General features: G+C 35.9%; 3 protein-coding genes across 8 annotated transcripts in view; 1 reads left to right on the top strand and 2 right to left on the bottom strand.

Annotated features, from left to right (window-relative positions):
- The first annotated feature begins 1,256 nt into the window (after positions 1-1,256).
- Positions 1,257-14,606, top strand: Cln3 (CLN3 lysosomal/endosomal transmembrane protein, battenin). 2 transcript variants are annotated; one of them, XM_089082763.1, is made up of 9 exons: positions 1,257-1,601; positions 4,682-5,038; positions 5,383-6,437; positions 8,271-8,422; positions 9,495-9,653; positions 10,836-11,172; positions 11,564-11,713; positions 11,812-11,952; positions 12,390-14,606. In XM_089082763.1, the coding sequence occupies exons 3-9, from the start codon at positions 6,252-6,254 to the stop codon at positions 12,528-12,530; spliced, it is 1,266 nt and encodes a 421-aa protein (XP_088938889.1). In that variant the 5' UTR covers positions 1,257-1,601; positions 4,682-5,038; positions 5,383-6,251; the 3' UTR covers positions 12,531-14,606. The 2 variants fall into 2 exon arrangements, with proteins under 2 accessions (XP_088938889.1, XP_088938883.1); XM_089082757.1 differs by lacking the exon at positions 4,682-5,038.
- A 36-nt stretch (positions 14,607-14,642) lies between these two features.
- Positions 14,643-18,082, bottom strand: LOC105433341 (actin-like protein 6B). 2 transcript variants are annotated; one of them, XM_089082732.1, is made up of 7 exons: positions 17,972-18,082; positions 17,672-17,872; positions 16,555-16,992; positions 15,957-16,297; positions 15,650-15,745; positions 15,409-15,565; positions 14,643-15,330 (listed from the first exon to the last, which is right to left on the bottom strand). In XM_089082732.1, exons 1-7 carry the CDS (start codon positions 17,994-17,996, stop codon positions 15,290-15,292), a joined length of 1,299 nt encoding a protein of 432 aa, XP_088938858.1. In that variant the 5' UTR covers positions 17,997-18,082; the 3' UTR covers positions 14,643-15,289. The 2 variants fall into 2 exon arrangements, with proteins under 2 accessions (XP_088938858.1, XP_011646916.2); XM_011648614.3 differs by having other exon boundaries at positions 14,643-15,565.
- A 2,802-nt stretch (positions 18,083-20,884) lies between these two features.
- The window catches only part of LOC105433342 (cell adhesion molecule Dscam2), a 142,765-nt gene continuing 137,280 nt past the window's right edge, over positions 20,885-26,369 (bottom strand). For 3 of the 4 annotated variants that reach the window (XM_089082702.1, XM_089082696.1, XM_089082716.1), the window contains 7 exons: positions 25,621-26,075; positions 24,796-25,069; positions 24,363-24,521; positions 23,941-24,095; positions 22,097-22,316; positions 21,496-21,586; positions 20,885-21,226 (listed from right to left, as the gene is read on the bottom strand). In XM_089082702.1, the coding sequence (XP_088938828.1) occupies positions 20,962-21,226; positions 21,496-21,586; positions 22,097-22,316; positions 23,941-24,095; positions 24,363-24,521; positions 24,796-25,069; positions 25,621-26,075 (1,619 nt within the window). In that variant the 3' untranslated portion in view covers positions 20,885-20,961. The remainder of the gene's footprint in view (positions 21,227-21,495; positions 21,587-22,096; positions 22,317-23,940; positions 24,096-24,362; positions 24,522-24,795; positions 25,070-25,620; positions 26,076-26,369) is intronic. The other variant, XM_089082711.1, reaches the window with a different exon arrangement.

Raw genomic sequence — 26,369 nt, 5'->3', positions numbered from 1 at the left:
GCGATTACATACATTGTTTCTTCTTCTAAAAGATTGTTCTTTAAGTTAAAAATTAGAAACAGGTATTTGTTAGAAACGAAAAAATGTTTTACTGTAACAATTTAAAAATGTCTCTCGATTAATTTTATCAATCTTTTCGATCAGCGAATAACATGTCTTCTTTTTTTATAATGTGCCTCACAAGGGCATGAAGAGATGTTGCTCTATGCTTACAGAATTTAATTGGATTTATTCGAGTATTATGCACACAATGTTACGCGCATCGAAGGTTTTTGGTGAACCATGACCCTTTTTTCCTCTAGAAAATATCATTGAATCAGCGATACCATGTGATCACAATGCCATGTTGATATTGCTCCATCATCACTAATGTGATTGAATGATTATAAAAATATTCAACATTCAGCAAATTGTTATAGATTCAGTAATTATTTGGAATGTTCACTTCGCTGCACAAGTAGCTCCACAAAGTTTTTTGATCTTAAGAAATAACTTTCGAATTTCGTAAAATAAGACGGGTTTTATTTCTTATTTGTTATTTACGTTATATATGTATTTATGCTTTATACAGTTATGTGCAACATATTTTTATCACGCTCATCATTTTATCACGTTATCGCGATATCGCGATGTTATTTCCTCAAGTAACATATAATTGACGTCAATTATTATCTTTTTCATCTCTCCAATGTTCCATGTACAGATGTATTAAATAATGATGCTTTTTGAAGAATACTAGAATTTTTCTTGTAAAACAATATATGTATATTTGGCCTCTCTTCCTAATTGTTTCTCTTTTTCTAATTTTTTATTACCATTTTTGATTAATTATCTTTAAATTTCAATATTATTCAATATTATTAATTTAATTTTATTTCAATTTATTTAAATTTATATTTCTTTATTTTTGCTAAAAAAAACTTTATTTTTTCTTGATTAGGAATCAATAAAATTCTTTCTTTCTGTCTTTTCTTTCTATTTTACTTTTTTACTGTTTTTTAATTATTTTATCTAATTGAGTTTTGTTTTATTACTACATTATTATTTATTAAAAGGATTTTTCTGAATGCATTAAATTTCTTTCTCTTCCTTTTCTTCTTCTCCTCGCTTATCGTCACCAACTAATCAGTTCCGATCAGCTCGGCGGTCAGAAGCCGACTAAACAGACTTTCTTGTTACGAATGTTCGGAACCGTTCAAGAACGAAATGCCGTTGCCGAGCTTACCGAGTGGTCGCGCTTATATCGACGATATATATGCCGATTTCGTCAGGAATTTATTTATTCCGGAGCTGGAACTCGCGGCAACCACAACATCTCGACCGTGGCTCTTATCTATATATCGATTACATTATCAAGTTTCAACGGTGATTAAATTGTTCGTGAAATTCCGGACAATACACTTCTGAATCTTGACATCTTTGTGGATAATAATTAGATTAGTCTCTCTGAGCTGGTACTTTGAGACAATCTCGGCGATCGCCGATTTAGAGTGATACCAACACGACTTGCTAGTTTCATACTGTGATTGTGATATTCTTAAAATATTATTGTATAAGAGACCTTTCTATTCTTCGTTGAATTCTTCGGAGTTTATTTTTAAGTGAGTATCTTGTGGAATTATTTAAAAATTATATGCGGAAAAAAAGAAAAAATGTATTGTATATTTTAATTTTATAATATATCGTAAGATCCATAAAAAATTTCATATCCTAATCCTAACTCGCAGATATATATTTTTTTTCCCTTGAATTTTACAATAAAAATATATATCTGCGAGTTAGAATTAGGATACAAAATTTTTTATATATAATTATCTGGGATTAATTAAAAACAATTATTAAATTTTATATTATCAATGCAATAAAAACTTTTTTTTAATAAAAAATATTATTTTATATATATATATATATATATATATATATAAACAACCTATATATATTTTTATGTTTTAAATTTTCTTTAAATTGCATTAATAATATGAATTTAATGGTTTTATTTTTGATTAAGCATCCCAGATAATTTATAGACGAGTCAAAGCTTGAGCTGTGCCAAAAAGTTAACAGAAGACAATGACCGTCACGTTTTCTTCACAAAGTATTCTTTTCTTAAATTAAAACTTTTTAAATGAAGATCCATATTCTTCATGCAGGGCAATTTTTAATCAATGGTAGCATTGTTTCTGGCACTCAAACAATATCAGCTTTAATGTTTATATATAGGAAGTGAACATGAGTCACATATATGACTCAAACGAGAAAATGCCTATACGTTTCGCTGAATTTAATAGAAGGTTTAGAAGCAAAATAATAAAAGCGTAAATTTTGGCATTTCATCAGACTGATCTGTTGAAATCGCTCTTACGAACTAGTAATTATTTTTAATTGACGATTAAGTCTTTGGTTTATCAAGACCAGTAATATTAGATTCGTAACTAGACGAGATCTGTAACACTAGATACTGGCTATTACGAGAGCTGCTGAATCGTTTAGGGTCAACTTGATTAATAAAACACAGTCTCAAATCTTTATCTCAATCATAACGTAATTTGACCGATAAGCGAAACAAAAATTATTATGTTATATTATTTTATGTGCAATAAAATTATATACAAACTATTTATATTTCATTTTACTTTTTTAATTAACGGAAAACGACAGGATAACTTTGCATTGTGTCTTCGATCAGATGAAATTATGAATTAATTACTATGTAGTTCGCATCTTATCGCAAGTGACATTTTTAAATAATTCAAGTGATAACTCCGTGGAAAAAGTGTTGCGGTCAGCAAATTTCAAGAAAAAAAAAAAAAACTTTCTTATGCAAACAAAATCATTCAAACAACTCATGAACTCATGAACAAATCCTTGAACAAATCATGCAGTGCAAATAACAAATTTTAAACACTGGCGATCGTAAGCTTGCGGAAATCGATCGGAAGTTTCAGTTCTGAAAATCAATCTCTCTTTATTTATTATTACTTTATTATTATTACTTTATATTTATTCGAATTAACGATATTTATTCGAACTTAGGGGATTTTGCGTTTGCGATCAGGTTTCATTTGCAGCTCGCTTTCTTTTTCAATATAGTAATATCGCATGATGCCGGCCTGAATATTGTTGAAGGTGGGTCAAGTGCAATCAGCTCGTTACAAGGCGTATGCCAGTCGCGTGTCAAAAAGTCACTGCAGCGAATTGTTATCCAGAGCGGATGTGACTCGCGATAGAGCACGTGCACCTACGTCGGGAATACAGAGTCGGGACACTTTGGACAATCGCGGATTACTTTGAGAAAATTATTAGGCGAGAATATCACATCTGATAGATACAGAGATAAGATAAAATATAATACAAAAATAATAACCTCACCAGACAGATAGGAAAAGAGAGAAAGAAAATCGAAAACGAGATAATGAAATAGGTATCAAATCTTGTTATTTAAATTTTATTATTGGTACAGAGAGACTTGAGACAAAGAGAAGATTTATATTTATCAGAACTGAAGCAATGTAGAGAGAAATGCTCGATGGTTAAGATGTATTTTGCCATGTACTTATCACTTTATTTGTCATTCTATCTTCGACAAACGCAATCAAATTCTGCTTCAGAAATAAGATTTATATTCCAAAATACGTACTTTGTTTTATTTTTATTTTTCTACTCTTCCTTTAGATAATGCGTTTCATTTTAATTAGCACTATCTGCTGTGACAGAATTGTTTGGCAATGAACGTGAAAGATAGCAAAAAAATTACTATGTAAAAGTACTGATAAGAGACAGATGTCGCTTTCGAGCAATTTAAATTTGGGCTTTTACTCGAAAAACTTGTGCATAAGTCATTTAAAGATTTGACGTTCTATGACATTCATGAGATATTATCAATATATCGCATGTATTTTCATCACAACACGCGTGTCAGCATCCTTAATTCACGTTTCACGATGCAAGTCGCTCCATAAACGACAAAAGACGTGTCGTGTTAAAAAAAAAAAAAAATAATTTCAACGAGAAGATTGTATAGATGATAATATAAATTATACATAATATTGTATTAATATGTAATATTTTGAAATTCATCTTCATAAAATATATATATTCGTGCGTGCGTGCGGTTTGTAATTTGCATGCTAAATTATTCGTACTTGTTCGAATGTTAGGGAAATTAAACAGTGCGAATAAAATTCTGCGAATAAAACACGTCTTAGATTTCCTTATGCAAGTTCATGCGAAATCGCGCGATAACGCTGTCCTTGAATGAGCGTAGAAAATGCAATTTAACATCGCCTAACGGGGAGACAGTTGACAGATATTAGATGCAAAAGTAATCGCTGAATACGATCTTAGTTTAAGTTTCAGAAGAATTTACGTGGGTGATGTAAATATAAAAATGTAATACGGAATATTATATAAGGGCAGTATATATTTATACAATGCATATGCGATGCATATGTAAAATATCTTTCTACGATAGACATAAATATTAATATTTATTCCTCATATCTATTTGTCTTGAATTGCACACATTATTTTAAAACAACGTCAAACGCGAAGCCAATCTCCCGAGCGCGAGCTAAATTAAGAACGGCACACGTTTTTCTGAAATGTTTACCAACTCATCGAAAATTCGTAGCCAAATCTGCAATTGTAATTAGCTCGCTCACATTGCTTTTCTCATTAATAGCTCTCGTTAATCGCACCGCTGGGCTTTCTGAAAGATTCGTTTAACCTACGCAAAAACCCACGCGTTTGAGAGAAGACCATCCAACAGAAACTCCTCAGAGATTAATCGACGAATCAATCCTGATCTTCATCATTCCTTCAAGATTTTAATCGCGAGTATTGCTTTCAAATTTGAAAATTTGATAGCAAGTGGTAGTGTTGGTGCGTCTTGAAAGAAACGCATTCGCTTCAACGCGCGAGCAATCGGGAGGTAGCTCGGTTGGAAGAAAGGCAGAGAAGTTTCTCGAAGCTTGGGTGTGCATGTAGAGGATACCGTGAAAGCAGTAAAGAACAGTTGACTGAGTCATTCTTGAAAAAGGTATATTCAGTGCATCATAGATCGCGAATTTAAATGATAAAGTCGCATGCCCGGAAGAAAGTGCAACTTGTGAGAAAACTGCGTTTTGTATGATATTATTGACTGAAGTTGATAGAAGGACCTCTAATAGTCTAAATAATCTAACGATTAGTGAAATATTTGTGATTAATGTGATATAATAGAATATTTATTTTCGAATAGAACGTTCTCTCTGTTTATAAAGGTGGGAGATCGTTGAACTTGATGTCACGTGTTGCGTGAACGATTCATTAATAAGCTAAGTCATTAATAGCTAATCTTCCTTAATCACTAGCTATAAAAGACTATCGGAAAATTTGTTTCAGAATCAACCTAGACACTTTTCTCCGAGATAATTCTGTCATTTACGAAGAAAAAAAGGCTGTGCAATTTTTGTGCTTCGTTTTATATGATTTGTCATCAACAAGTACAAGCTAAATGTGATTTAAATCGGTTGCTATTAAAAGACCAGTAAAAAAACTTGCAAGACAAACTGCTGTATTTTTAATCACGACGAGATAATATCTTTTTCTCCAACAAAGAAATACGTTGAACTCAACACTCGATTCTAAGCAAATAATTCTGCTACCAGAAAAACAGCGAGTCGGTGCCGATCACTCTTCAATTAACTGTTCACTTGAGAACGTGAGCCAAACAACATTATTATCGCTGATCAATACGAATTAGTCTCGTGTTACATCCTGCGAACATCCTGTAAACTCTAACGACGATCGGAGAAATTTCTCGAAGCTCGAACGGCGCTGAATCTAAGGCGCATCAAAAGGAGAAGCAGCTGCCAGGTCAGAGCAGCTTGGCCGAGAGAGGCAGAGGACAAGGCGGTATTCACGACAGGGATAGAGCAAGGGAAACGACGGAGAGTGGAAAAGGGAAAGTTGGAGAGAAAGAGACAAACCGACAGAGGCAGAGAGAAAGAGAAGCGAACCTACGGGTTCAAGTAGCAAACCGATTTAGCAGGCGCGCACGTGCTTTGAGAGAAGGATAGGAAGGGACGTTTAAGTAACAAGGACAAAGTCTGAAGATAGCTAGGGGAAAGAAGACAAAACGATAGATAGAGCTGAAAGACGGAGGGAAAAGGAGCGAGAGAATAAGGAAAAGAGACGGAGAGACTGAGACTACCCTGAGATTAGGTCGATAGGAGAAAAAAGAGGAATCCTTCTCGGGACTGATCTTCGAGATGGGTAAAAACAGCCTGACGAACTCTCACGCGGCTGATAGTGCTTTCGACCAGGAGGCTATCTTGAAGAAGACACGATGGCGCAATCTCTTGGCCTTCTGGATCCTGGGTCTGTGCAACAATTACGGCTACGTCGTGATGCTCAGCGCAGCCCACGACATTCTTCAGACCAAATTCGGTGAGAAGGTGAGTAATTCACCTCGTGATTCATGCGAAGGAGGCTTCAATCTGACGGAACTAGGGAAGAACTTGAAATTATATCACCGGATTCTGTTCTATAATTAGAGCACAATAGGAAATATAATAAATTATATATAATATATATAAATTTAGAAAATAATAGAAGAAATATAATTTTGATATTTAGATGCTATTTGAATGTCTTTTTGTATTGTAATCTTATATGTTTCTTGCACGTTGTTTGACAAAACACAAAAATCATTAGTTTTGAATTAATTAAAAAAAAATGATTTGATAAACAGATCGTACAGAAATTATTTAACTTCGAAAATTCATATCGATGACCTTAAAAGTCAATGGAATATTTAAAGTCCGTCAATTTAGACAAGACAGAAAGAGCATTATCTGAGTGAACTTACCATATTGTTGCCTACTCCAGATAACAATAGTGTGACTAACAACGGGTATCAAGTTCATCTTCGTAAGATAGCGCGAACCGCTTTAATTTATTATTTTATAAGGACTGACGTAACAATCAGTTGCGATGCAAATTTTCAAAGATTTTTTTCAATTTTGTCTATCTCTCTTTTATCTATGTCTTAGAAATATTCTTGTATTTTATTTTTTTGTGAAGAACGCTATAGAAAATAAAGATCTTTACGATAATTACATTGTTGAAAATTCTTTCCGTGGACTTGGAAATTAGATCAACATGTCAGACTATTTCTGATAAAGCGTTTTATTAGAGTTCTGGTAAGATATTTTATCAATAAGTACACAAAGCTCATACTAACCTAGATTTGAAAGTAAAGAACGATGCAAACAATGTATAAAACACACTACTAAAAAGCTACTGATTCATACTTCTTTGAAGCAACATATCTATCAATCAATTGTAATATTCGAGTACTTTAAATAATTAATAATTCGATTTTTTTAACATTAAATGTAAAATATTATATGAGTTTGTTATCTTTGAGACATCAATTTCAACTATTTACATAAAGTAACTGTAACCGAATTGGCACAATCAATAGATAATTGATATCTTCTTCTTCTTCCTGTCAAGCCTTTTACAAGTCTTTTACATTGAAATGTCAATTGGTAATATTCAACTTTGTCCGGGTCAATGTGATTCTAGCTGCTTGTGTATCCTTGTGTATCGATTAAATTCTTTTCGATATACGATACCAGTCTGATACGTAATTAAATATCCGTAGACATTCCATGGAAAATTTTCTAACGATATTAATAGACCAGCGGTAGAATGCGATGTAGGATTCTGAATACATATTGAATTAATTCTCGGGATCTACGTCGTAATTCACTAATAAATTGATGAATTTGATCCATATTAAAGATAACATTTAACAACATAATCTTCGTCTTAAACGAAGAAAATCGTCGCGCATTAATAATTTATGTCGTCCGGTCGGATTCCCGAGTGAAAAAAAATGAAATGTTGTGTCATTGATAAAATAACACGAGACTGCCATATTGTGCAATCAGCGTCCTTTCAATGCGTCGCATTTATAATCGACATTACGCAAATCAGGAGCAACGAGATTTATTCTGTCGTGTGCGAAACGTTATATGTATTCGTAACATTTTAAAATTACTTTTACTCTCACTTAATATTTTTATATGTTGGAATAAAATTTACAAAATTACAAAATGAGATTTTTCATTGAGTTTTTACGAAAAAAATATTTAGTTAAATTTCATTTATTTTTTTTTTTTTTCTAAGAGATTTGAAACACTTCTTTAATTTTTATTTTAGCTAAGACCAAGACACTACGATTGCAATTGCATTATGTAAATATTTTTTAATTTTTCTAGGATGACACGTCAAATGTTACTACTAATAACGCCACAAACACGTCGGGAAGTCGTACATGTAACACGGTTTCGACAGGTGCCATACTCTTGGCAGATATTTTGCCAGCATTGGCGATCAAAATGACAGCGCCGTTCCTTCCATTTTTTGTGCAGTGAGTATTTATCTTTATTTTTTTCTTTTTTTTTCAGCCATATATGTAACGCTATAAAGTGCACTTCTGTGCATCTTAGCGTTATCTCGCAATCACTTGTCGGAATGAAGCCAGTGAGCACTGCAAAACGAACATCGTTTGCAAAATTCAGCATTCTATTTTTATTAGCAGATAATTGAAATGATGACGGAACTAAATGCGACGCGTGATTCATTTTTTTCGCGAAATGTTCGTATTGCTTTCCAGATCCTATGATTTTCCTTTGCGCAATTTGTCGCTCATTAATATTCGAGTATATGTTTTTCCTTTCTGATTAAAATTCTTATCTGGATATCTGCAAGGATTCCACGCTCGGATGCTTCATATAACATTATAATTAGCCGAATGATAGCAATAAAAGTGTCAAGATAATTTACATCGGGACTGAACGATACCTTTAATAGCGATTTATTAAGCTCTTAATTATATTCTTCAAATAAAATACAAGCAATAAAATAATAAAAACTGTAACATCTGGGTTTAACTTAAATGCTTAATTAATCTAAAAGTACTCATTTGTCATGTACTACATACACATTTAATATAAAACTTATTAGTAATAAAATTAGTAGTAAAATTTATTAGTATAACTTATTTTAAAAATAATTTTTATTATTTCAAGTAAATTTGTAAGATGTAATTTTATTCAGCTAATGAATAATAAATTTTATTAGCTTATAATAATGATAATAATTTTTTCATGCTATCAAGCATGCACGCATATAACGTGCGTGCTGTAAAAAAATAAAAATACTTTAGAAAAACAAATAAAACTTTAATTCCAAATGCCACAAATCTCTTGAAAAATTAATCAAGTATGAAATCCGACGTGTAATCCGAGCATTTCTGCCTCTCACTGTTTTCCCTTTCCGATATATTTTTTCCTTTTTTTTTTTTTTCCCCGTTAAATCCTCGCTCATCCGACGTACGGCGGAGCCTTGGATATCGTGTAAGTCCTTTTCACGGTTGTGCAAGCGGCCGGCCCAAACCGTCAGTCCAAACGCTAATCGATCAATCGACTCATTAATTACAGTGCTCGACTGGCTACCTGTGTGTTATTTTCCGCTGCAGGATTCCTCCTGGTGTCGTTGAGCACTACCGAATGGCTCGCCATTCTCGGCGTCGTCATAACATCGCTCTCCTCCGGCTTGGGTGAAGTTACCATGCTCAGTTACAGTAATCAATTCTCCAAGTAAGTAACGCATACAAGTAGCTCATTTGTTACCACTGTGTATTATGATCTCAGGTGCGTTATGTTTATTTCCCGCCACACTCGTCCATTTAGCGGAAGTTGCTCATCGGAAATTGAATTCTAGGTTCCGATACGAGTGTGAGGTTTTATCGATTCGACGGTTTTCCACACAAAATTCTAGTCAGTTTTTCTAGAATATTACATATAATTTTCTACGCTTCAGTGATTTAGACGACGAGAGAAACGAAAAAAAAAAAAAAAAGAAACATAGAAAAAGATTTAGACTTTGAGCATGTAATAAAATGTAAGGTGAATTCTGTCGAAAGATATTTGAAGCTATCGACCGAATGTTTTACGAGACAGCGCATTTGAAAGCCGGAGTTTATCATCTGTTGCTGCAGCGCCGGGTATATTTCCAGAGTATTGAGTGTAGTATTGACAGTTTAGACAGTTGTGACAGTCAGCGGAGTAGCGATAAGATAATGCAACGCCGGCAAGTCGGCCTAGATCTTAAAATACTGGATATGCGAATGTGTAATAAATTGTACGCGCGCGATTTCATACGGAGGAAAAAAAAAAATAAGATAAAAATATGCGCGCGTGAAGCGTTCTGCTATTCTATAAATACGTTTATAATTATTTCCTGGATAAACCGATGGAAAACAACACGGTGGTTAACCACTAATTACACTCTTTTGTAAAAATGCAAGAGGATCTGCGCTATAAACCATTGTTATCCTGTCATTTTAGATAATCACGAATGCATGGAAACGGAAGAATCATGAGGTACTCACTCGTTAAATAACAAGTCGCTTGTTAAACTCCAACGTCAGACGATTTAATAATTGAAACTCAAGAATATGATACTGAAATCTCGCAAGACAGGCTTGCATTAATTTTAACTTCCTTGTATTTACTTCGTTCTCTCGGTTTTCTCAGATGCGTGATAATCGTGAGATTCGCTTATCATTAATTATTATTATTTCAAAACCAAGGTGATAAACAGGTCTCAGTGTTAAAAAACAGATATCTAAAATAAAGCATAAAGGCCAAAAAGTAAATCATGCTTGTTGCTAAGGTTCATGATTTTATTTAATATAATTATATTTTAACAGTAACAACGTTTGCTTTTTGGCCTTTATGCTGCGTTGTTTTAGGTATTTATTATTATTTCTCTCGTAGGCAAGTGATCTCGACGTGGTCATCGGGCACAGGTGGCGCCGGAGTAATCGGCGCCGTGTCTTACGCTGGCCTCACCATGGTGCTATCCACTGAGAACACACTGCTCGTCATGCTGGCCGTGCCGCTTTTGCAAGCAATCACATTCTGGTGTATCCTCAAACACCCGGTGCACACCAGAATCCCGATCACTAAGAACGGCATCGACAGCCAGGAGCAGATCATCAAAGTCCCCAAGAAGAGCTTCAGGGACAAGATCAATTTGGTACCCGGTTTGCTGAAGTACATGATACCACTCGGACTGGTCTATCTGTTCGAGTATTTCATCAATCAGGGCCTGGTAACAATATTTTCTAATTTTCTCTAATTTTAGCTATAAATAGCTAAATATAATTTTAGCTATAAATAATTAAAGTTATAGAAGCTATAGCTAGAATCTATAACTATAGCTATTTATAGCTTTTTCATCGCATATGCATCTCTAATCAGTTTATACCTTGTTTGTTACATTATCTGTCTATTAACATTATGTAGTTTTAACATGTCTATTTGTGCAACAGAAGAGTTCATGTTAATGAGAAATTTAGAATTAGATTTTACAAATTTTTAAGAAGGAGAGTGCAGGAGTTATCGTAGCATCGTTTGGTATTGTCCATGACATATCAGTTTTATCATTACAAATAGTTATCTGATTTGTTGTGTTGAATTAAACAAGCGTAACTTATTTGCAGTACGAGCTCATCGAATTCGATAATATTTGGCTGACACATTCTGAACAATACAGATGGCTCCAAGTGGATTATCAAATAGGTGTATTTATCTCGAGGTCGTCAGTGAATATAGTTACTATCAACAGGATTTGGATTATGTCCGTGTTACAGGTAACAACAGGAGCTTCCGGAATCAGGAAGTTGAACAAAATGACGTAAATTATATTGATTGAAAACTCGTCGTGTTTCAAACCGATTGTTCTTTTCAGTTCATTAATGTCATAATCCTCCTCTTCGAAACCATCTACTATTACATACCGAACATATGGATTGTTTTTGCCATTGTACTGTGGGAGGGTCTACTTGGCGGTGGGGCATATGTAAATACTTTTTATCGAATATCAACCGAGGTAAAGAAGCTATTTTCTAATTTCAATAATATCGCAAACAATGCAAGTCAAATAATATGAAAAAATACTTTGAGTCTTATATAATTTAACTTGCCGTTACCAAAACGGAATGTAACAAGCTTCTAATATTCTAAAATTAGAACATTATTTTTGTAATTATTCCAAAACAAAAATAACATAAAACAATTGTATTAAAAAATTGTTAAAATGATTTAAAATTTTGACAATTTTATTGGTATAATTTAAATGCTATATTTAAACCTAATTTAAAAAATATTCTAAAAATTTATTGACTTGAACTCTTAGATTATTTGGGATTTAATAAATTATATTTTGATAATTACTATATAATTTCATAATAGTTAATGCGATAAGGATTTTACTTGGTCATCTGATGATATTTCCTGTAACTAATATTAATCTGAAATCTATTATAGATACCGAGAGAGGATCGGGAAGCATCTTTGGGAATCGCGACGATGGCAGACTCGATTGGAATCGCGTTGGCCGGATGGTTGTCCATGCCTGTTCACAATGCCATTTGCAAGCTATCACAGCCGAAACGATTAGGCAGTTAAGAATGTAATGGTCTGCCTGCTATCGAGTGATAACGAAGTTTCCGCTAACGGAAATTTTCGCTTCCAAAAGTTCCTCAAGGCGTCATGCCGGCGATTAGAGGCGAAGATTCTTCTAATTTAATATTCGCACATAGATCAAACATAAGTGCTTGATCCTGTGATTGCGAGATCGTGAAGCGATCAATGTTTCAACTTAAGCCAATTATGTAACTTTTGAGGAAAGAATAGTGAAATAGACATTCAAGATGCAGGCGACATGGTAATGAATTTTTATCGTTTATCACTTTTAATATTATTTTAAAATTAATTATTTGTTACTGGATTTTTTAAAAGATATTTTCAAAGTCACGACCGTGTCGCCCGCAGAGAGATATTTTAAGCGCTTTATAAGTTTTAATTACAATGTATTACAAACATCCGAGTTTTATTCGGTACAAATATTTAAAATACTAGGAACAGGGCATATACTGCAGTACATGTCGCATATCAAATATACATAATACGGCGACGTAGCACATGACATACGAATAACCATCTGTAATGAAAGAAATTCTTGTACCGTAGATCTATCTGTTTTATGATACTGTGCCTAAATTTTGAGAATTGTACTGTAAGTCTATTTTGTCTATAGAGTATCTAAATTTTGACTTGTACTGTAGTCTTGTATAGTATTTCTTCCCGATACCGTAGATATACTCTGAGATTATTATTAGCTGTTGATTTTTGTTTTCACATGTCCGGCTTACTGCGACGAAAAACGTCACGGTAAAAGATACACAAGTATTTTTCGTGCACGTTTTCGAGAACCGGTCATTCGATATTTGAAGATTATCTCAGTATTAGTAGCTACAGTAACGAATCAACCTCATCGATGAATCGGTAAGAAATAGTAATAACGCACTTGGATTATGCCTTACTTATTTGTGATTAGATTATATAAAAATTACTAGTTTTAACTACCACGTTTCTACTTTGATATATCGATTCTATTCTTATACCTTTTGATTGAGGGATTGTGATTGTAAGTATTATAGACATTTACATCGATTTTAATAAAATGAGCGGAACCGACAAAATGACAAATATTTTTCTGCATTGACAGTATGTTACGTGATATAATTTCAAAGATACAATTCAAAAAAAGCAGCAACATGTTTTTCAACATGTTTTTATTTTTAAAAAATTCAATTCTTTGTAGAACGATACTGATGAAACATGAATATTTTACCCGCAAAATTACAAATAGAATAATTTATTATATTGGAAACAGAATATATATATATATATATATATATATATATATATATATATATAAAACAATAATTGAAAAGTTTTGAGCGATTTAAGAAACAAGATCTTTTTGTAGCTAAAGTAGTATACACTCGTTGCATTTAAAATAAAACAAGTATTTGAAGTTTGACAGCGAAACAGAAAGTTTTAATGCCACCCAATGCAGGAACAGAAAACAAATCTTAGAATTCTCATATTTTCAGTTGTTATTTTTTGAATTGTTCTATTTAATATATGCCAGCTATTTTCCAATGTTCGAACAATATTTGTATGAAAATATCTACGTCAGTCTTTTAACCATAGAACTACACACATGGATCCATGAAATCCAATAGAAATTTTAAATCATAAATATTTTTAATAATACTTGTATTTTTATCTAACCCAAACCAAACATAAAGCAATTTAAATATTTATTTAATAATCATATTTCACTGTCTGACATATTTTAAAAAATTAATTTGTTGAAAAATGTTTTTACCAAGTTATATATAAAAAATAAAAACATGGTTCTTAAAAAATCCGGTATATAATCTACGTGTAAAAAAGATATGCATGTAATTCTAAGATTAATAATGCATAACTCGCATGTAATAAACCGATGTCTATTTTTATATCTAATAAGATGTAAATAGTAATAGAATACTAGAAATATTATTTTTATCATATTACAATAATGTCATTTTTTAAGAATAATTTAAAACAAGAATAGTTACAATATTACTATTGTCTCGATGTATAAAACAAGTATTTTGCTTACAGTAAATAAATCTCGAAGAAAAATAAGTACCTAGTAAAATAATTAAAATCTCTATTGCACCATAGATCTATGTTATATCCATTTAAGCTTGCTGGAACGTGGTTTTAACAGGAAGTGATTCTTCTCTTTTAAGATACGGTATATGGAAGATTCATGGAGCAATTAGGAACTGTACTCTTATAAGCCGCGCGTGTTAATATTATACGTCTAACACTGACGTCTAAGCGAATTATCGATTAAACATTGCTTACTCACGATTTATGTGTTATACGAAATGTTTCTGATTAATCGCACTTCCTACTAATTATAGGTGCGCAAAGTTGCGAGAAAATATTTTTTTGAATCTTTGTCATGAAAAATTATTTCTCACAGGATTTAAAAAAATCTTTGCACATTACCTATGTTTTTATTAATAACAGTTTAGTATCCTTAAATTTTTAGGCGCTTCAGAATGAGTTTGATGGTTGTTGCTCAAGGACGGGTTACGATATACACCGCCATTACATCATTTATTACGTAAATCACTCCGTTCGTGAAAAATATTTGATTTTTGTATTTGTGATCAGATGAATAATAAAAGAGTCTTCTGCGAACGTAATAATTATTCAAGCAATAATGTATGAGAAATGTCGCAGAAAGATATCCAGAAAGATATTTAAACTTTTCAAAGAACAGATAATTTTCAAAGAGTTTTCATAGTTTATCTCTTTCAGAAACTTTTTGTGATATTTGAAGAGCGATTAACTAAAGCTGAAAAATAACAAATTTATTTAACTTAGTATTCGTTTTTTATATTGCGATTTTCGAATTTGTCTGCGAATTACGCACATCTTTCTAAAATGAGTTTGCCGGATTCCTCGTACTCTTGACGAGACAGCCACATTTGTTGAAACGAGCCCAAAGAGCTGAGGATCGAGCCGCCAATCCAGGCACCATAACGTCGCTCACTCGAGCTGTTTGCGCTAATTATTTTCAGTCTCATGCTCTGCGAAACAAATTGCACAGTTAACCGAAAGTTTTTAAAATCAAAACTTGATAATAAATAATTAATGTTACAAAACGAGCTTACTGGCGGCGTTTTACTGGCCAGATCCCGATTCAGTCTCTCGCTGAATCCTTGAAGACAGGAATTGCCACCGGTCACTACTACACTTCCATAGAGACTCTGCAACATGTAAACTGGATTAATTATAACAGAATTACATATGTCTTGTTACGTTTTTTTAAATAATACAGCAATACAATTAAAAATTCTATAGAATTTTTTTTTATGAAAAATTGACTCGGAATGTCTTAAAGAATTTAACAATAATTTATTCTAAAATGGAACGATTAAATTTATACGTAATATAAATTTACTTTACGAAGATACGTACTGGTCTGATGTCCATGTCGCACATTCCGACACTGGTGGTGACTAGAGGACCAACTCCCAAGATACTCGCGCCCACACCCTTAACGTTGCTGGGGTCGAAGAGAGCTTCGGGTATCATAAGCCTCACAGACCCAAAGTCGTCGTTGTAGCCGGTTGGAAATTCATAGTGCTTCATAGGCAAAGTGTTCGCCACATCTTCGTCGTAGGGGCTATCCGATACTTGCAAGCAGTTCATCTGGAAGTCTTGCAACAACTCTCGAACCATGTAACTTAGCCAAGACGAAGTTGGCTGCGGTCCGCCTCGTTTCGTCCAACGAGGCGGGTCTCTCTCTCGCACAACATCTAAAAAAAAAAAAAAAAGAAATAATAATTAGAAAAATAATAAAATATAATAATAATTAGAAATCTTTGAAATCATTCCAAAATGTTTTCAACTTTGATTAAACCAAAGTACGAGAACCAACGAGAAACAAATGTATAACTACGGCACAATCTATTTTGCATTATTACATAAATTTTTACTCTCTTGTCGATTCGTCGAATGATAATCTCTAAATCTCTTTTATATTCATCGCATTCATTGCGGATTCATCATTTACCTTTGCTAGCGACGAGACAGGCGGGCACCAGCTCGATATCCTTCTCCTCGAAGAACTGTCTGCATTGCATAGTGATGAAGTCGCCGCCCAACGGGCTCTTGACGATCCCCTGGGTAATAACGTAACCGTCATGAACCGGCACCGCGCTGGTGTGCGTGGCACCGCTGTCCACGACCATCGCCGTGGACCTGCCGTTCGCATAAGCCGCCAGCACGGCGTTCTTACAGATGTACATGGCCGGCACGTTGAACTTCTCGAACATCAGCTCCAGCAGCTTTTCACGCTTCAATCTGGTGTTCCAAGGACACTCGGTCATCAGGATCGGATGGTGCTCGGCTAAGGCGTGCAATCGTTGCTTGTACGTGTACTCGGTCAGCCGCTCGAACATATCCCAGTCTTCGATCATGCCGTCCTTCATTAGGCTCACTATCTCCATATCTAACCCGAGATAAAATACGCTTATATTTTCTAATATTATGAAAATATATATATATATATATATATATATATATATATATATATATTTGTTTCATTGTTATATATATTCTGTGGATTTCTGTCTTCCTCATTTCAGTTATTTCGAGAAAAACGATCACGTTAAAAAATGATTTCAAAGAATCATATGTGAATTAGGAGAATCTATGGAACAAGACGATTGGAATCTATGTATTCTTGATGACTGCATCTGCATCGACAATAGGAACTAAAAATATTTTATGTCAAGTAAAGTAAATTATGATATACTGGCAACGTTCGTAACTATAAACGCAATAAAAATAGTCTAATAATAAAATTGAATTAAGTGATATAGTCAAATCTCAGAAAAATATTTAAAATCGATTTTTTCATAATAAATCTCGTAAGAAACAATTTTACACTGTTTATTTATCTTTTTACTTTTTAAAGTCATTGCCTTTCCGATCGATATGAAAATTACATGAAAATTAAGAAAAGAGAAGATTTTTCTACTTTATTTTGTTACGTATACAAATAAATAAATACATAACATAAAATAAAGCAAGTCATGTCTTCTTAGTTCAACATATCGCATTATATTTGATAATTAACAGATTTTTCTCATTAAATCTAACATTGGAAATAAAACGTGATGGCGTACCCTTCTTTCGTACTTGGATAGCCGTGACGTCGATGTTGTAGTGCTTCCTGGTGACGTTGTTACAGTCGATCCCGGCGGGGTCTGCGGTTTCCTCCCACACCCCGAGAGTCGTCGGGATCTCGGCCTTCGGCGTGTCCTCGCCGCCATATCCCACGCGGAGGCTTTGGTGTCCGACGTCGAAGATGATAGCACCTACCTCGTCTGGCGTAACAATCACGGACGACCACGCGTAATTAATGTTACATATAAACGTGTCCTTTTTCTAGTCGAAATAATTATAGAGCGCGGACCCGTACTTACCACCGCCGTAGACACCACCGCTCATAGTACCTGAAGGGAGAGGAAGCCTGGCGCATGCCCGGATGGACTGTTCCACCCTTGCAGTGTGTATTTTAACATGCACACTCACACACACACACACACACAAATATACGTATGTACACATAGACGTACCCAGAGATCTGTACGAATTGAGAGGATTGCGTGGCTGAATATCCTCTCAAGACTAATCGATCGTTGGTTACACCGTCGAAAAGGATGATCTTTTTACACACAAATACACAATAATTTAATTTAATTTAATCTTTTTAAGTAATCAATGAATAAGAATTTGTTTATACAATATATTAAATTGCCTACAATTGCATATAGTTAAAATTACTTCAAAGAAAAGAATATCGGAAAAGAATTATAGAAATAGATAATAATTGCTTTTGATCACATTTCACTGTTTACAAATAAAGTAACAAATTTTGTTTTGTTTCGCTAAATAAAAAATGGATCATCAAAGAGATGATAAAATAATTTCGAGATAAACTTCGTAAATAACTTTTGTTCATACTTTTTCATACTTTTTTCATACTTGTTTGCTTGCTCTAGATTCAGTTTAATATCACTTGTGAAATTAATATACTCGTTTCCATTTATATGCACTGGTATGCAGATTCAAAATAAATATATTATAATTTTCTTTATATCCTTTAAAGACAAGTTCTCTATAATAAAAAAAATTAAAATTAATTTTAATTATTAAAATACGTCGTCTCTGCAATAACAAAAATAAATACATATAATAAACCGTAAACATAAATCAACATCGCAAAGAAATAACTTGCGAAGAAAAAAACCATTTTTAATATCGCAAAGCTGTATTGTCCTATTCTTTTACGACTGACTTGCCATAAAATATGTATGATTAAGACTTTATTAAATGGGCGAACGGGGAAACAGACGGATAAAGGACGGATAAAAAACACACAGGCACAAGACGAGCACGTTTCCAATATGGAATTAGTGTTGTATATTTTACAAAGTAAATAGAATATAAACAATCTAAAGTCGTCTAAAACACAATCGTACGAATTTCGTGGTAAATCATTTCGTGTTTCGTAAAGATAGACGATATATCATCAACAGGGCGACTCCTTTCGCTTTCCTCCACCTCGTGCGAATGACTCGAGAGTCGAAATAACAGGGAGAGGATACGGGGACTTAAACCGGCTGATCGAAAAATTATCGTCACCCGACCGAGAGTGAACGGTAAACCCAGCCAACGGATCGGCGAAACTGATTCGATGGCAACACGTAGTATCACGGAGGCTGCGATGACACTCGCGAAACAGTACTTTTTTTTTTCCATGTATCTTAATAATTTCTCACATCATTATCATCATCATTATCATCATTATCATCATCGTCTTCGGGGGTCCGTCGATCGTTAATCGACGCAGACTGGCATCGCGCTTTCTCTTCGGTATCCTCCTCTTCGTTTCTTCTTTTTTTCCTGTCGGGAAGGGGAAGGGCTGGGTTTTCGGATGGCAATGATGTGGCAGTTTGTAATGAGCGAGGTGTACATCGGGTACAGTAGTAATAGACAGCTTACAGACATTACGTTCGGCTGTTAAACGTTTAATACTACGTGGTAACTCGTCTACTAGGACCAGGTTTACGCTCGACATTCGTCACGTTCGTCACGCTTCTTCTTCTTCTTCTTCTTCTTCTTCGCGGACGACAATCCCTCCTTCGTTCACGTCGTAAATTCTCCGCGATCGTCGCTGACCACGGATGTCGAGCGTAAACTTGAACTACGATGCTTCGTTCGGTCTCTCGCGGATAAGTTAAAACGACACTGACGACAACGACGAATGATCGCGGTACTTTCTCGACTTACTTAAACGATACTTCACGGAAGATCGATGGCGCGTTTCGATTAGCGTTATGAATGAATGCTCGATCGAATCGTGTCCGAATGTGATTCTGGAAGACAAGGGAAACGCTCGGAAGTCGCGTATTGCTCGCTTCGATATGCATGTTTAAGTGTCCCCTGTTGAGGAACAATTGTCATAGGACAATTCGCGAGGTGACACACTCGATCGTAGCTTCTCTTCGCGGTCGTTGGTCGCTTCGCGAGTAGAGCGAGATGGCAGTTACCGTTAGAATTTTACAGTTTAATTACAGTCGTCGTACTTTCGCTATTGTAATAATTAGAAGACCGTATGCGTGTTCGCGTGCTTTGGCAAATCGGGGGCAAAGATACCCGCGTGTCGGGAGATCGTCGCGTGGATAGAAGAAATTCGAGGTGGATCGCGCGTGTAGCGCCGCCATTTAAACTAACTATAGGACTATTACACACGGAACGTGAGATAAAATGTGGCAGTTTTTGTACGAATCGACGGAACGCCTCGTTCGCGTTCTATTCTTTCTTTCTTTCTTTCTTTCTTTCTTCCTTCCGCCACGGTATGGAACAAACAACAATGTAGGCAGCTCGACCCGCTTCGCTCGAGTGCGAGACGCGATGCGTAAAACTTTGCGCGGTCCCACATTCACAGGCGGAACCAGTAAACGACAGTTTATAGACTCTCTCTGTCCCTCTGTTAAACTTAACTTCGCTCGCGATCGTCCGCCTGATCGTAAAAATTATTTATAATATAATTATAAGCCGAGAAGTAATCTTGACGCGTTGGATCGATCTCGCCGCCGGTAAACGTTGGCTTTGTTTAAGGAGCACGTCGTCGAGGACACGCTCCCATTGACGTGGGCCGGGAGCAGGACGAAGGAGCAACGTGGAATTATCACTGGAGTGGCTGGCGATCGGACGCGAGGCGCCAATTCGCGTTAACAAAACGACGGACCGCGGCTTACATAAATTTTCGCGCGATTTCTCCTTACTCTATATACTCCTTTCATTTCTCATCTTTCTTTTCTTTCTCTCTCTCTCTCTCTCTCTCTCTCTCTCTCTCTCTCTTTATTCTACGGGATATCCGTGCGCGTCCGGAGGCTTTTACACGTATTTACACCGCGATTACGAAGTCACGGACATTTCGTTGGCTGTTGTGACCGCGATCGAAGTCGCACTCGGCCTCGCTTAGCTCAAACGCGTCGGAGAAGCCCGAGGGTGGGTCCAGCTTGGGGACGAACAGGTTTCCTGATCCGTCACGCTCCTGGTCCCGATTGGCATAGGTATTGCCCGACTGGTGCTTGGGATGGCCAGACCCGGCGATTGGCCCGAAGTTGGCACGGGCCTCCTCGCTGGTATGACGCGCCAGCTGTAACATCCTAAATGCAAACAGACCTTCCTTTATCTTGTACCTCATTTTATGCGTGGAACAGATTTGATTTAAAATCTAGGAGACGCGATATTTAACTCAATTTCTACATGATTTAATTATTTAATCATCAATCTAGACATTGTGTATGTTTTAAATATATTATGTAATTTAAATATACTATCAAATTTAACGACTTACAAAGATGTTTAAAGGAATTATTAGTTTAAAAATTCAAGAGGATTAAGGGAATTAATTATCGACTGGCGATTAGCTTACTTGGGTCTTCCCCTTCCAGGAAACGATTTTCTCTCAAAAATCGGTGAGGGTTCTGTAGACGTGCTAGATTCTGGTCCATGGTACAGGAAGTCTGTAAGCAAACGTTTGTCTCTTACTTTTAATTCACCAAATATAAATCGCAGTGCTCTCGCGACTTCGCGATGAACATTTCGTTGTATATCTACATTGCGCGACGCATAATGGTTAATTCGTGCAACAAGCAAGATTGGAAATAGACACATTGTGCGTCGGGAAAACAAATAACGTGCACGCGTTACCGTGGCCCTCGAATTTCAAGATTTCATGATATCGATGGCAACTTATAAGCAGCGAGGTCCTTGCAGCGAAATTGGTGCGTAACGTAGGAATTTCGAATCTAGAAGCGACAAGGATTTTGCCTCCAGCGAGAATGCATCGAAAAAAGAATTAAAAAAAAAAAAAAAAAAAAAAGACAGAATTTTTTAGCTTTCTTCTATCCTACTGCTACACTCCTGAGGAGAAGAGAGATAGAGAGAAAAACAAACAACAAAAAAGAGAAAACTAGATAGAGACAGAGATAGAGAGAGAGAGAGACAGAGAGAGAGGTGAAAATATTGCATACTGTGGACGCGCGAGTCGGCCGCAGATGCCGAGTGGTGCGAATCGACGAGGTGATTGGAAGACTCGGTTCGGCTGCTGGTCCCGACTTCCGTGTCGCTGTCCGAGCCCAGGGTGTCGTACTCCTCCGACTCGGACTTGCCCTGACTGACCTTGTGCGCTTTGTGCAACGGCGCAGAGGACGAACGGCCTCCGCGCACCTTAGTGTACCGGTTGCAATCCGACTGCAATCAGACGGAATTGGTTTCCATGAGATGGCACACCGCGCATCGCGCATCACGCCGTGTCACCGATCCCCTCGGCGGAGAAGCGATCTCAAGATTAGAGCAGAGAAACCGTCGTCAAGAATCGTGACTTCCGTCTGACAGGACCGATAATTTATCTGCTCGAGACCGCGGCGCGTATTCAAGGGAGCGAGTCAACAGCGAGACAGAACGATGTTTAACGATAATTCGCTAAATCAACCGGACAATTCCTGGTTGCGAATTAAAAGAAAAATCGAATATTCTTTTGTAAAAATGTAAATTCCTACTTTCACGAGATCTGAGTATCCTTAAATGTATTCTTCTTACGACAAAGACGAGATTCATGCATATTTAATCTTACGAGAATAAATTTCTCTTGTGACCTCTGACAATCAACTTTTTACAGGAACCGAGATATTGTTTATTATCATGCATCAAGATCAGCTTTCAGAGACATGTTTCAATTATTGTTAATAAAAAATGTACAAAGCTGATTGCTTTTTTTCTATGTGTAACAAAATTATTTCGAGATAACAGTCGTGAGATGTACATTTTGTTGAATTCTTTACATAATGGAGGAATGGACTTTGTCACCATGTCTCTACAAAAATTCTATTCTACTTCGCCGAACTAGGAATCGCGGGAGCGATGCGAATGAATCATGAGAGAGTTTTTATGCTACAGCTAGCAAAGCTACGCTGAAACTCGGCGACTGCGATGCAAATGCGTAAATGGCGAACAGCGTTCGGTGGGTCTAGTCTGCTCTAATCAATACTTCAACTCCTCGATTCGCGAGCCGCCTCAGGACAGTTGCGAAACGATGGGACCAGCAGCGATGTAACTTGCAATAATACTCACTTGATCGCGATTTTTTTTTAGCCATCGAAAATAAGGACGATCAGAGAAATCTGCGTGCGCGAATTAAAATTTGCAGTAACGCGTCGCATTTCGCGAGACGCGAAATTTGAGATACTCACATCAAGCATGCGAGTGTAAGTGACCTAAATAATCGCACAGGAAATCGCTAAAGGGTTTCCGACTTGCGAGGAGAAGGTGATCTCGGTGCACTGCTGTGATTTGGGTGCGCATGCAATTATCGCAGGTGTAACGTAAGCCGGGGATGTTATGAGAGTGAATGATAAAAGCGATGATAGATCATCATGCTCGCGCGTTTCTTCCCCGCACATTTTAGCGATCTAAAATCGACTGTATCATTGTAGAATCCCGAATCTTGTCGCATCACGACGAAATCGATCGTGCAAAAGAACGATTATAAATTACAAAAAGTCCGGATTTCTAAAGATAAGCGAGGCACATTTAAAGAGAGAAATTTAAAAGAATTCAAGGATCACGATTTCTTTCGAGTCGAACTCATTTTACTGAGAGAAAAACGTTACGCGTGAATTATATATACTAATTAAATCGGACAAAGTATTCGTATTTTCAGTTTCGCAAGAGAGAAGTCGAAAGAACAAATTGTGAAGTTAGAATTAGAGATAAGAAAGGTAGAATGTGTGTTACGCGGTCGAAATTGCACGGGAAAATAGAAAACGTGCGGCGAGAAGCGGGCGATTCTAACAACGACAGATTCGGCGGACGATACCTCTCGTAACTGAAGGGTATCGGCGGTGGAGAGACGAGGGTCGTGATAGACAAAGGTCTGAAGAGGCGCGGCAGAATTGCAGCGGCTGTCGCCTCCTGCAGGAACGCTTTCCTCCAGCTGGAACGTGGCGTATGGGTAGATATCTTCCGAATATTCTACAAGCATGTTTAATGGCGATTCGTTAATAGTGACTTCCGGGCCGCAATCGTTTGCCCCTCGCGCGATCTCGATTTCTCCGCAGAGACAAAGAGAGAGAATGAGGAACAGTAGGAGAGAGAGAGAGAGAGAGAGAGAGAGAGAGAGAGAAAGAGAAAAAAGAATCCTGTTTCCGTGTTTGTCTGTTGATCACTGGCATTTTTTTTTTTTTTTTTAGCGGAAAGAACGGATATCTCTTCCGACGCGAGCTGGTCTGTTCATCTCACCTGGTATTTTTTCGAGGGTGGCCATCTCGTGTATCGGTGATCGTAGAGGCTTACGCACGGTGGCGTAATACTGCTCGCGCTGCTCCATGTTCTGCTTATTGTCTAAGGCGGCCGCGGTTTGCGCATCGTGCAAACTCCCAATGTCGCCCATAAACGGACCTGTAATTAAATATAACAACTGTAATTTCAAAATTAAACCAATGAATTCTCAAACATTGCATTATTTATCCGATTCCATCTATTCTATTTTAATTTTACTTAGTGTTATTTATTTCATAGACAAACACGTTTGTTCATTTATTTCAATGCTTATTTATTATATCGATTGAAGATAATTTTTTTTATTTACGACTTATATAAACAAGTTAATAAATGATTGTTTTTAAGTTGCATATATTTAGCCTTAAAAAATTCTATATGACATAGGACTAACGTTTGCGGAAGCAGTAGAAGACAGCACCGGCCGCGGCGATGACCGCGAATGAACTTAGCACCAGAGGTACGATGAGCTTTAGATCCGAGTACACGGAGGTGTGCTGGGGAATGTAATGATCGATCTCAATGGCGGACATGGTCGTGCTAATGTGTGGTTGCAACGTCGTTATCTTGTACTCGGCGACTGACGAGCCGGCATTGTTGTGGGCCCTTATGCGGATGTCATAAGTGGTCCCTGGTTGTAATTCGCTTAGAGTGTATGTCTTTTGCACCTGCACAACACATACAAATCATGTGCAATTTCGCAACATATGTATGTAAAATATTAAATTATTTTTTAAAAAATGATATCAATATCTATAGTAATAACAGCTATAGTAATAAATTCTTAAAAACTTTGCGGAATCATCTGTCTTGTGAAAAAAATTTATATAACTATCTGTATAAATAACTGTCTATATAACTATCTATATAAAACTATTTATATAAACTTTTTTTTAGTAATAAAATTTATATATGGAGCATTTTATTTCTCGCGTAATTTTATAATAACAAATTTTTTGAAGATTTACTTTTTCATAGCCAAAATATCAATAATTTCCAAATTGCAAGGGACTATAAAAGTCTTTTCATAGATTACATTACAAAAATAATCAATCAATCATAATTTTCAGCTAATTATAGTTAAAATTTATTTTAAAAAATTCTAATAGATAATATTTAGTGTATTGAAAGATTATTCAATTTTTATTTAAGGAAGGCCAAATCGCCTTTTATTGTCTTACAATGCGCTGTATTTATCAAAATAATATTTTGTTCATACCTCTATATTATTCGAAACCAGCGTCCAGATGCTCTCGCCGTTCTTTCTGTATTCGAGCTCGAAGAAAGTTATAGGGCATCCCCCGTCGTTCCATATGTTGAGATGCAAGGTGATCCACGAAACATTGACCGTGACGAATTTGTCGCCGGTTCCGGGCGAATCATCCGGCTTCGAGCCCTTAGTGGTCGCCTTAACAATTTCGCTGGGTCTGCCCATGCCGATGCGATTGAACGCCGTCAGGTACATCTGATAGTCGTTGCCACACCAGAGTCGCGACAGGACGAAGCTGCTCACTTTGTGCGACACTTTGAACTCCTCCCACTCGCCGGATTCGCGTTTGTAGTGTAAGATGTAGCCACGGATCGGCGAACCGCCGTCGTCACCGTTCTTCCACTGCACGTTGATCGAATTGCTGCTCGTGCTGGTCGCGTGTAATAACGGCGCCGCAGGTGGCACTAAGAAAAATTTGATTTATGAATTACATCCCGTAATATATTTTGACTGTACATATTTTCTCAAAAGCTCTTCGAGAGGAAGCTCTTTACGACATTTTTATTTTTTATAATTCTTCTTGAAATAATGGTAAATAGAATATATATATATATATACATAAAATAAATCAATCAATAATGACAAACAAATACAATATATTAGCACTTTAAATTAAATCAATTATAATATAATTAATTATTTATAACATTATTAATATAATATTTATTATTACTATTATATTTATTATTATAAATTAA

The sequence above is a fragment of the Pogonomyrmex barbatus genome, unplaced genomic scaffold (assembly GCF_055798465.1).
Source record: "Pogonomyrmex barbatus isolate J1 unplaced genomic scaffold, ASM5579846v1 scaffold1, whole genome shotgun sequence".
NCBI lineage: Eukaryota > Metazoa > Arthropoda > Insecta > Hymenoptera > Formicidae > Pogonomyrmex > Pogonomyrmex barbatus.
This window is presented reverse-complemented; position numbering and strand designations above follow the sequence as displayed.

Excerpts from the sequence above, each read along its gene's own strand:
- LOC105433341 (XM_089082732.1), bottom strand. The coding sequence starts at position 17,996 with ATGAGCGGTGGTGTCTACGGCGGTG. Across the intron at positions 16,993-17,671 it reads TATCCAAGTACGAAAGAAGG|ATATGGAGATAGTGAGCCTA; the intron begins GTACGCCATCAC and ends ATCTCGGGTTAG. Across the intron at positions 15,331-15,408 it reads CAAACTCATTTTAGAAAGAT|CTTTAGTTAATCGCTCTTCA; the intron begins GTGCGTAATTCG and ends GTTATTTTTCAG.
- Cln3 (XM_089082757.1), top strand. The coding sequence starts at position 6,252 with ATGGGTAAAAACAGCCTGACGAACTCTCACGCGGCTGATAGTGCTTTC. Across the intron at positions 11,714-11,811 it reads GGATTATGTCCGTGTTACAG|TTCATTAATGTCATAATCCT; the intron begins GTAACAACAGGA and ends TGTTCTTTTCAG. Across the intron at positions 11,953-12,389 it reads TTTATCGAATATCAACCGAG|ATACCGAGAGAGGATCGGGA; the intron begins GTAAAGAAGCTA and ends AATCTATTATAG.